The sequence below is a fragment of the Sinohyriopsis cumingii genome, chromosome 4 (genome assembly GCF_028554795.1).
Source record: "Sinohyriopsis cumingii isolate HCF-2022 chromosome 4, ASM2855479v2, whole genome shotgun sequence".
Taxonomy (NCBI): Eukaryota; Metazoa; Mollusca; class Bivalvia; order Unionida; family Unionidae; genus Sinohyriopsis; species Sinohyriopsis cumingii.
The window spans coordinates 102,562,557-102,573,922 of NC_142964.1; the positions used below are offsets into that span (position 1 = coordinate 102,562,557).

The 11,366-nt window shown below is 34.9% G+C and overlaps 1 protein-coding gene across 2 annotated transcripts in view; it reads right to left on the minus strand.

The window, feature by feature from the left end:
* The window catches only part of LOC149801799 (uncharacterized), a 66,527-nt gene extending 55,993 nt beyond the window's left edge, over positions 1-10,534 (minus strand). For both annotated transcript variants that reach the window (XM_089956145.1, XM_089956144.1), the window contains exons 1-2: positions 10,156-10,534; positions 4,230-4,359 (exon numbers count right to left, since the gene is read on the minus strand). In XM_089956145.1, coding sequence (XP_089812271.1) covers positions 4,230-4,359; positions 10,156-10,336 — 311 coding nt within the window. In that variant the 5' untranslated portion in view covers positions 10,337-10,534. The remainder of the gene's footprint in view (positions 1-4,229; positions 4,360-10,155) is intronic.
* Between the last annotated feature and the right edge of the window lie 832 nt (positions 10,535-11,366).

Here is an 11,366-nt window from a genome sequence, read left to right on the forward strand (position 1 = left end):
CTGGCATAAGGATGAGATCTTAATGACCTTTGGCATATAAAAGACTCGCCCCTCCATTGTGGCAGGATGGCAGGTTCCTAAATATGGATACAGGTGGAGGGGTAGTTCCTGTGCAGCCTGACTCTGAATTTCTTCAATCTGCCCCCAAACAACAAATGTGAGTAAAATGTAGACATCCTTTAAGCCAAGATGTGTGAAGCAGTTTTGGTGGTGTGGCCCATAAACACACATCATGACAAATCAAAATGTGTAAAGCAGTGGTGTGGCCCATAAACACACGTCTTGACAAATCAAGTCAAGATCTGCAGAAACAGTCAATGCATTAGCCACTGCATGATGAGCTGCTCTACTAATGACCCAAGCAATTCAGGCCATGGACTACCAGGCATGTTGGTTGGCCAATTTATCAGCCAGTCGGAAAAATGCTAATGAGGCCAGATCCAACATCACTGATGTGGCATGGTTTTAAATCACTTCGATGTGGTGAGAAACCCATACTTATCCACCTTTTACACTAGTGGGGGAGACATGTTAAATGCATTTACATTCTCATCCAATGGTCTGATTGGTGAAGGGCCATTGCTAAAATCAGGCTTCGTGCTGGTTTACATAGAAAAAAAATTCAATGACAAACCAGATTCTCAAGGAGTAACATTGAATCAAGATAAAAGCTAAAATACCTCTAACATAGGTAAAGAAGATGACAAAATAACTGTACTGGAAAGCAAGCTGTATTTGCCATTAATTTAGTGGAACTACAAGTCATACAAAATTTACATGATAATTTTTTTTATTAGTCTGCAACTCCATTTCCTTTGTCAGATCTTTCTGAACCATGAGGTTCACATTAGAGCTATCTAAATGACGATGTAACCAAACTTTACGACTGAACTGCTCAGCTGTCTGTAATATCATCTGCTATTGCATGACAAAGAAAGTCTTAGGTGAAAATAACCACTCCATACTCTGATGTGCATATCAATTTGTTTTTCTTGAAGATCGTCATTCCTGCTTTCCCCGAAGAAAAGCACAAATGTGTTCCCTTTGATTTTCTGCTCTAGAAATGGTGAAAAATGTGGTGCAATACCAAAGGTGGGAAGGTATGCTGACCTGCATTTTTCACATACATGTTGCTTGAAGATGCCTGAAAAGATGATCTTAAAAAGGTCTGAAATGTCTCCAAACGAATGAAAACTTAAAAGGCTTGTGGCAACTTTTAGAGTCCACAAAATATCTGCTTGCAAAACCTCTGGTGCATTTTCAGCTAAACTTCTGAAACTCTGACTAATGCTGGGACTACATGCATTAACATAGTGGCAGTAGTTAGCTTCCCAGTAATAGATTACAAACTTGTATTCAAAAAAAGTCTGTAATTGGAACAGCAGATAAGCTTGAATTTATTAAAGCTGAATGTTTGTTTCCACCTGCATGACAGTTTAATGCTTACTCTCCCATTGCCAAAATATCAATGTGCTTTTTATACACGCTTTGTTCAGCTTTTGCCTTCTTTTTAAAGCCAATTTTTCTATTCCTTCCTCTGAAACCATGTTTCATGAAAGCAAAATGAACTACATTTATAGTTATGGTTCACGATTGATCACTTAGTTTTCTTGTTGACCTTCTGATGACTAATACACATTACACCCTTCACAAACTGAAAAAAACCTACTCTCAAAATGTGAACAACAGAGCCAATGAAATGATAAAGATATCATTCAGATATTTCTTTTTGTTCCAACAAAAAACTTCATGTATATTCAAGGACACAGTAAACATTCGGTCAAAATTCAAGGATATTCAAAGACATGAAAAGGGATTTCAAGCCTTAGGGGCATTCAAGGATATTCAAGGTACATACTAGTTCTGTAAGAAGCATCTTCATATCCACTGTGTGAATACCCTTGGTTTTCATTTCAGGATAAACTATGCCCTGAGGTAACAATGTTGCAATGCATTCATCCCTAAATAAACTGCAGGTAGGCAGTGAAAATAAGGAAAGCTGGCTCTAACAAGTAATTTTGTCACATCTGGGCTGGGGAATGGTTGGCCCAGTTGTCAGACATGTTGAAGCTTCTATACCAGTCAAGCAGGAAGCATGGCTGGACAGATAGATTTTTGGCTATCATCCATCCCAATCTGCATCTTTAATCAGTAAGATTTCTGTCCCCACATATATACCAAGCCATATGTCTGGCTACATTACTGATCTATCACTACGATCCTTGCAATCAAGTTTGGGTCAGGCAGGCTCAGCTGGGCTAGCTGGTCAGTTCTAAGATACATATAATGGACAGTCAATACTGCATCTACTGGAGCCAAAAAATACCCAATGTGCCGGTCTTAAAGACCAAAAGACTAAGCTCAGACATGTGGGAAGGACTCATACCCACTGGGCTGCCTAAAAATGGGGGAAACAATCCCCCATTATATCCAAATTATCTGCAAGAGCAAAAGATAGCTAGAGGTCATATTTGCCTTAAAGTCAGGAAATGTATTGCTGTCTCCTGCATCATTTGATGTTGATGTATGTGTTGCTTAAAGGCTGGCAAATCAACTGCAACTACAATATATCTATATTTGTCTTCCCCAAATCTACCAATATCATGGTGGTGAAAGACATAGCCCTTCTTTTTTTTTGGAGGGGGAGCAGCAGCATATCCACAAGGCTCACAACTGATTCTATTTTCATACGTATTCTTGCTACATCCATATTGGTCTTGTGTGCTTACCAGATCTTCTCTTTGACTTCTGCCAAATTTTGCAGAATAGCCAACCAGATGTCCTAAGACCACAGTTTACACTAGCTGCATGGGGAAGAAAAGATACATTTGGTACATACCAAGTACATATCGTGTGTGTCTTCCCATTTGTATTTCTTACATTTATTGCATTTATGAGACATGTTTCTCAAATGACAAAATAAAAGAAACAACAGATAAAATAACACTTCACTGTGTTATTAAGGCAATAAATAATTCACTAAATAACACCCATTATCAACAGAGTTTGCAAACTAAAGACAATCAAAATGCATCAATGACTGCATGCTGTACCATGTGATCTAAAATGACATGAGAAAAAGTACAAAATATCCTCCAAATTAAACAAATTAAAAATGTAATGTATACCACCTCCTTATGAATATCATTCCCTATAAATCAAACATTTGGAATGGATGGCTTGAATTTCACATGCAATGACTTGGATTTAATAGGAGGTTTATTCCATATTATGCTGTGAACAGAAGCAAAGCTTAAAAACCAAAAACACCCATCATTGGCAATGAGAGGTTATGAGCAAGAGTTAATGCCCTTTTTCTACATGAAATGGACAGAAAAGATGAATTTTCATTTCATAGAAGGGCTCAATTCAGGATGTAGCAGGCTTATATTCCTAATGTTAATGTGATCAAGGAATACAATCAGAGTATAAACTGAAAGAAATGTATATACAAAAAGTATTCATCTGACAGCTAAAGAGCCAAGAGATGACTTAAATAATGAAACAAAGTGTCCAAGACATGTATGGAACTGCAACAAGTACTAGGAAAAGAAGAAAGACATTCTGATTGTTGTAAGTTGTTTAAGGCTTCAGACTGGGATCATGTTGCTGTTTTTATTCTAGATGACCTCCAACTGCTAATTATTAAAAGGAATAATCACCTTAGACAGGGAACTAGCACCAGGAAAAACACAGCAAGACAATTTTATCTATTAAAATTCCAATATTTGATGGTTCCTGGGGGACTATCCATTTCAGTACAGGTATATTCATGATGCTTTCTACTTGTTCTTTTTGATTATATCAAACTGCAGCATGGGCTTTTTTGCAACGTATGTTAAAAGACTTTAACCTGTTTTCCATTCTATAATGGTACAAAGGCTTCCATGACAACTTTTTCAGTACTGAAGTCATTCATCCTTCTATGTAGTCAAATTGGATAAATCAAATATGTTGCTTGCTTTGTTATTTTCCCAATTTATTGGGAGTGGGGATCTCAAACTAATGAATCCTATTCTAAAATAGGTCTATATAAACTTATGAAAAATAATTCTGTGGGAAATAGGATTAGTTTGATCATAATAAGCCTAAAATACAACTAGTCTTTCTTAACTGTGATGGTTCCATTTTAAATCACTAGTATTTGTAATGTGCCAAGTAAAAATGACATAATAATCCATCTAATATTTTAGGAGTTTATCTGAAAGGGAGATAATCTTAATACTCACTTGACACTGACCACACCATCTTTCAAGACTTCTTTGAAACTGTCAACATACATTGTCAACTTCTTTCTCTTGGCATGCTGGACAACATCATTGCACAAGTAAAACAGATTCAACTTGTGGCGTGGTGTAGCTATAAAAGAAAATGAATGGATACTTAAAAATGAAAGGAATGCCAATTTCCACAGAAATGTATTAATGTAAGGACTTACATCTTTGGAAGAATATCCCTTTGGGCATAGTTTAACAAAGATACTTTAAAAAATACTGCAGTATTTTTACATAAAGACAGTATATACAGTATCTATGCACTGACCCCTTCCATCATGTTTTAACATAGTCTAATCTCCTGGACACTATATGACAGCAGAACTTGGTAAGCATTCTACCTGACACAAAGATGATAGTTTTCATAAACATGATAACTTCTAGGTAAATGTTAAATTATTAAATTGCATATTCTAGGTAAATGTTAAATTATTAAATTGCTTATTCTAGGTAAATGTTAAATTATTAAATTGCATATTCTAGGTAAATGTTAGATTTTACAACTGCATCTAATTAATACTGCATGTCCCCCAAAACACTGGACATCTTGTTAGAGGGTGGGAGATACTGGAGTTATTTTTGCTATGCAGACTTATGCAATGAAGTCTGCATATAACTTTAGCGGTAATAATTATGTAAATGGTACTTCAAAAACAGTTATGTGCAACAATTATCCAGTAATCCAAATATGTTTGAAAAAGAATGTTACAACTTCTAAATGCAGACACAACAGAAAATACATCCAATGAAACAAGAAAAAGGTCCTAAGGATAAAAAGAACATTGCAAATTTATCAATTGTACAAGTCTTTATAAATACATCACCTCCATTTATATTCAATATTTATCAATAACATGCTATTTTTAAGTATACTTTAATCACCTGACCAAGGGTGAAATTTGTGTTGCTATTATAATTTTGGTTGAGTGTTCTGTTAAGCTTAAGATTTTCTAAATACTGGTAAGCCACATTACATATCCACCCAGCAATTAATTCTCACCTAAACAGTCATTCCATATTCCTGACATAGGTAAATTCTCTAACATGTGTGATAATTGTATATCTTTGCAATAAACAATTACGTTAATGTATTCTCCTGTGGAATCCAGGGAAAGCCCTTTCCACCCTGTTTGATGCATATTTGTGTCTATATATACATACATACATACATACTCAAAAATTCATAACAGCACAAAATACAAAACAGTTACCAAACATTTCTACCTAAACTAGCTATTAATCAAGGGAAGTCACATCCACAAAATAACATTATTCATTAAACACAAAAGCCTGTCTGAATGATGAGGAAATAAATAAATGATCAAAAACAGAAGAAAAAAGACAAGGCTTATAAGAGGTCTTAAAATGAGTAAATGTGTGTGTATGTGTGTGTGTGTATGTATATATATATATATATATATATATATATATATATATATATATATATATATAGAGTGTGCCCCGCTATAACACGGCAGTTGGGAGCCATAAAACCCGACCGTGCTATATACCAAACCATGTTATATGCAAGCAAGTCAGTAAGCTGAAGAAAATGTACCCCCCAAAAAAAATTAGGTGGTGATGGGTGGGGGTAATAAATGCGGACGGTAAAATACGTGCTTCGTCGGCACAGTTACCATCTTAAACTGATGCATATTAATGAGAAATACACCTGTAGTGAAAACAGAGAAGACATAATATAACAGTTTACTTTATTTAGAGAACCATGAATTGGTACATATATGTGAATCCTGTTTATATATAAATGTCTAGTTTAGCATGACTAGAGTATCAACACCGTGTACTCACCTGTGAACTTCATCATATACATTGAATCCACAATACAAGTGATTCCATCGAAAATATGCACACACACAGCTTTAAAATATTCATTAATTTTGTAACAGATCATATTGGTCTGAATTCAGTGGAAAAACATCGCACAATCATGTAACGAATGACGAAGCACATTTACTTTAAAGTAAGTTCCAAGTCGGTAAATGTTTGCGTTTTAAGCCGCGGTTGGTAGCGTTCGTAAGCATAAACTTTTTCCCTACAAAAAGGACACTTTCACAGCACAGTTAACGTGTTCCAGTCACATTGGAAAATGCTAAAATCCATCAGATTCCATCACAAGTTTGGTACTGACTTCCTTTGAAGAAAAGTTCTTTGCTGTTGTTGAAAGATTGTAGTCGGCTTTCTTTGATGAAGGGGTGCATGTGCTATTGAAGTCACCACTAAAGGACAGCTTTGGAGAACCAAACGAAAGCCCATTTCTTATTGTGGCAGCAACATCAAATAATTGTATTGCATGACTGAGACTGGTATTTTTTCCATCTGCTGAGTACATTTTCATAACAGTTGGTGCTTCAAAAGTAATCTGTTTTCTTTGAAATTTCAGCAAACTATTTTACCTGGGTACATTTTAAAAAAGGAATTGGTCGTCGTTTAGACTATTCTAGTTACTGTCCCTCCATGCCTACTGAATAAACCAATAAGTAAGATGTATTTTTTTTTTTTACATTTGTGGTAGCAGCGTGATGCTGCCTTCCACACATGCGTCTGAAAATTAACAAAGGGTCAACGGATGATAGAGATGCAGGTGTTCTGTTGACAGGGATTATTACAGAAAACACGAGTTTTCTGAAGGATTTAATTCTGAGTGAAAAGAAGAGGAATTTTACTTACCATCCACATACAAATGTCAGTCTTTGTAAATATATTAATTACTAGCGAGTGGCCGAAAATCCGATGAATGATAGATTACGAGACAATGCCTTGTCCGGTTGATCTCTCTTACCAGAAATGTCAACAACAAAAAAGCGGATATTTCACAACATACAGAACTCATGCTAGATGTCAAGATAAGCGGATTATGATCTAACAATGCACTGTTTAGATGCTTTGTCAGTATGGACAAAGAATTTATGTAACAACAGATAAATTTCAGTGCATTTTATATCCAGTTTGCAGCTTCCTTTCATGGGGCCTCTGAATTGCTGCACTCCAAACCAATGGTTGTATAAAAAAAAATGAAACAGCCAACAATGTTGCCAATAAATAAAAAAGCCATGGTATGTTTTGCAGCCAATAAGGAAAAACAATCCAAGTTTGCAACATTGGTGAGGACCTACGCAATCCCAGAATAAACTTTTATGTTTTTTTTCTCCTCTTCTTACTTTTAATAAGAAAAAAATACTTTTTCGTGTACGAGAAAAATGCACATAAAATTTCAGGAGCCAAGCCATGAGTGTCTTGTATTATTCATACGCGATCTCTTCCCCAAAATAATAAGCAACTTTTTACGTTTTTTTGTACTTTTTAAGATTTTTTTGTGCACAAGAAAAATACACGTATATGAAATTTTGGGAGCCACGCCACGACCGCATTATATGCGAATTCGCGTTGTAACGGAGTGCGCTATAGCAGGGTCACACTGTACATATATATATATATATATATATATATATATATATATATATATATATATATATATATATATATATATAAACTTATTTTTAATTGATCTATTCATTCAAGTGCAATGACAAGACATCCAGACCTGATGTATGGGACATTAAATTTCCAGCCAAGAAAGTCCAGAACTTAAAAATAAGAAACTTTAAGGGAATGCATACAAGATACATACCATATATATCAAAAAAAGAATGTCCTACTTGGACTGATGCTTTAAGTTGCTGAACAAGTTTTCTTGGATGAATGTGTATGTGTCTGTTAAATGTGCTAGATGGAGATATGGAGAGAGAGAGAGAGGGATGGAGGGAAACAACAGTACAAGTTTTCTCCATTCATCTCTACACCATTGTAGCTATCTGGACAGTTATGATGTTGAACCCAACAAGCCTGATATAGAAAAGTATATGAAGCATTTATGAAGAACCTATTCTCCTCTGCTGCACTATTCAGTCATACTATAACCAAATTTCATGACACAAGTATTTCATTACAATCAGCATTTTCCCAACATAGTTTCCATGTATCATACGATCCTTTGACTCTAACATCAAGAAAAATTTAGGCCATCATGTGACGATCAAATGTATGAAATGGCAATGTATGTTATTAAATAATGTTAATTTGTCTTATGTGTCTGCTTATCAATGACATAAATGAATGAGAAGATAAATGTTTTACTTATTGATATCAGGATTCAATACAATGCACCCATCGATAACTTTATTTTCAGTTCACCAATTAGAGGGCAGTATTCCATTCAGAGCTTTGCACTTGCATTAATAAGCGTGCATGATCATAGCTGTGTGTAGCAGTAAAGCTGGAAAACCGGCTAGCATTCCTTAAAGGTGGAATAGCAAGTCAAATTTGATACAAGCACGAAAAGTTGAATCTCTAAGCTAAATATTAGTGGTAACGTTATTATGCTATGTATGGCATAGCTCTCTCAGCTAAAAATTGGTGGTAAAGTTATTTATACTATCTAAGGCTGCAATGTTTACACATGAAAACAGCTAAGTTTACTGTCAGTAATCATGGAAACAAACATGCATATGGCTGCCACTGAGGCAGGAACTATCCATTACAATTAAGTCCTATATTTGAACATCTTTGATTAAATGGATTGTTTAGTTGGAACTTGATCTTAATTCTTATCTAAAAGTATGTATATGTAATTTTGACCTTGAAAGTGGTGTCATTATGAAAAAAGCTTAAGTTGACAAGAACTGGTCATGGCACACACTACACAATATTACACATCAAGCTGATTTACTGATAATTATGGCTGCAACGTGTACCAAAATGTCTAAGTGTGTAAACTTTTTACAAGAATTTAAAAGATGCCGTCTAATCTAAACAATTACAAATAAAACTCTGCACTATCTACCTGGCAATCATAATGAACTGTGAATAGCTATTATAATGTGCATGCCATGCCATCTTACAGTTGTTTCACTTTCTGCAAGTTCATCTCATATTACGACAGGCTCAGTTTATAAAACATCTTTGTTGAATATGTTGGACAATTTCAGTAAAACATCTTGAGGATTATAGTGATTTCATTTCCTTTTGTTACATGTATATGATGAAAAACTCAGTAATGGATCCAGATGCCTGGACACATGCATGGGGTGCTTTTCTGTAGGATCTACAATGATCATGAAACAACAAAGTGACTTACAAACTTGAAATGGCAATTCCGTTGTTTTGTTTTTCTTTTTTTTAAATGTTACTAATCAAAGGTTCTCTTATGGAACATATTGTTTAAAGGTAAATACCATCATTTAAAGAAATGTTTATCAGCATTATTAGTGTATCAACCTGATGTGTGCTAAAATTCTCTTAACTTCTAAATGTTCCAGCCTAACTGATAATGCTGATATAAAATAAAAAAAATTAACTATAGCATTTACCTATAGACAATAAGTTTGTTAACATAACTCTTGAGTAGCAACATTTTATTTTAAAGATAAGCAGTTTAAAAGTGTATATGCTACTGTATAGTTTCTTTGTTACTGCAGATCCTATAAAAGCATCCCATGCACATATCGACGGATAAAGGACACAGAGCAAATGTATCAGTCTCCTGTTGATTGAGGTAAGGAATACAAATTTAAACACCATCTTCTTTAACCTAGCAAAAGATAGAGAGAAAATGTTGCAGCCTTATATACATAATTTGAAGGTAAATTGTTAGCAATAATACTAGTCCATGTGCCTAAACTTATATTACTATATTACGACTAGCGACCCTATGCCATTACTGCATGGTGTCAGTGAATTCCATGCTAGCAAATGGGACTGTGGACTGGCCTTCCACCCGAACATAACTGTCCATATATCTAAAACGGTGTGAGAAACGTACTCAGTTGGGCTGCATCAAGATACCATTTGCAGCGAGTCTTACATTTTTTAAACACGTTTAACCATTGTTCCACTATCTTCTGATGATGTGCCTTATGGTGAATAATCCATAGTGATAAAGTCTGAACGCTGTCTTGGGTATTATTAAAGGATGTTAGCTTCTTCTCGATGCCTTCATCACTAAACTTTCCTTTCCCTTTCCCACTGCTTTTCTCAGTCGCCATGTTGAGGCCGACGGTCTACTTATTGTAGCACTTAAACCCCCTTACTTAGCATCGGCTTGATTTGTCTCAACGAATAAAACCAATAAAGTTCAGCTCTGATAAAAGCTTGACAGAAACTACTGTCTTGCTCTTTTGCACGGAAAATATCAAGCCACGCATAGTCTCTCGTAGCAAACCATTTTCAAGATTATATCAGCCATTTTGATCGGTGTTTGGGTTCATTTTACCCTTGTAATCAGATGGTATACATTTTATAAGCTACTCATTCGTAAAAGTATTATCAGAAGAACTGTGACGATTTAATTTTAAAATATTTTTAAACTCTTATTACGAGGTTTTTCCTAATGTAAACGAAGTAATTAAGTAATAAGTTACTACTGTTTATAGGATAATATCTTCTACTATAAATTCTTCTTCGGCACCGAAACGGCTCTCATTTTATTTTTCGGGGGTGAGGGAATAAGATGCAAGGTCTAATAAAACGCAAAAGTAATATTTATGTACTTATGATTAAACGCTAATTATAAATTAATCTGCTATATTTATTTTGCTGTACCAAAGCAAGAGATTTAATAAGTTTCTGTTAAATGGACGCTTCGTATTGAGGTCATCAAGCGGTGTCGGAGTAGATTTTGTTTGTAGACATGCATCTCCATGGACCGACAACCATCTGTCTTGAAACCTGCATTAGGCGTACAAAAACAATATTCCATGATTGAAGTTACATTTAAGTGTATATATGATTTGCTTTTCTGAGCATTTGTACCTCTCAGGGATGATAGCAAATCAGTGCCTATAATTTAATCACATTTTCTTAAAGTAGGTCACTCCGACCGCTTAACAGGTTGCTCTGGTAACCTGATTCAGTTTAATTTTCAAAAACATCAACACACCCCCCCCAAAAAAAACACATAAACAAACAAAATCATCAGTGAAAACTCCACTGCTGTTTTTAATATACATTTTCCTATTCATTGTATGTTTTGTAAATATGATTTATTTGTAGTCTCTTTTGTATACAAGTCTCCAT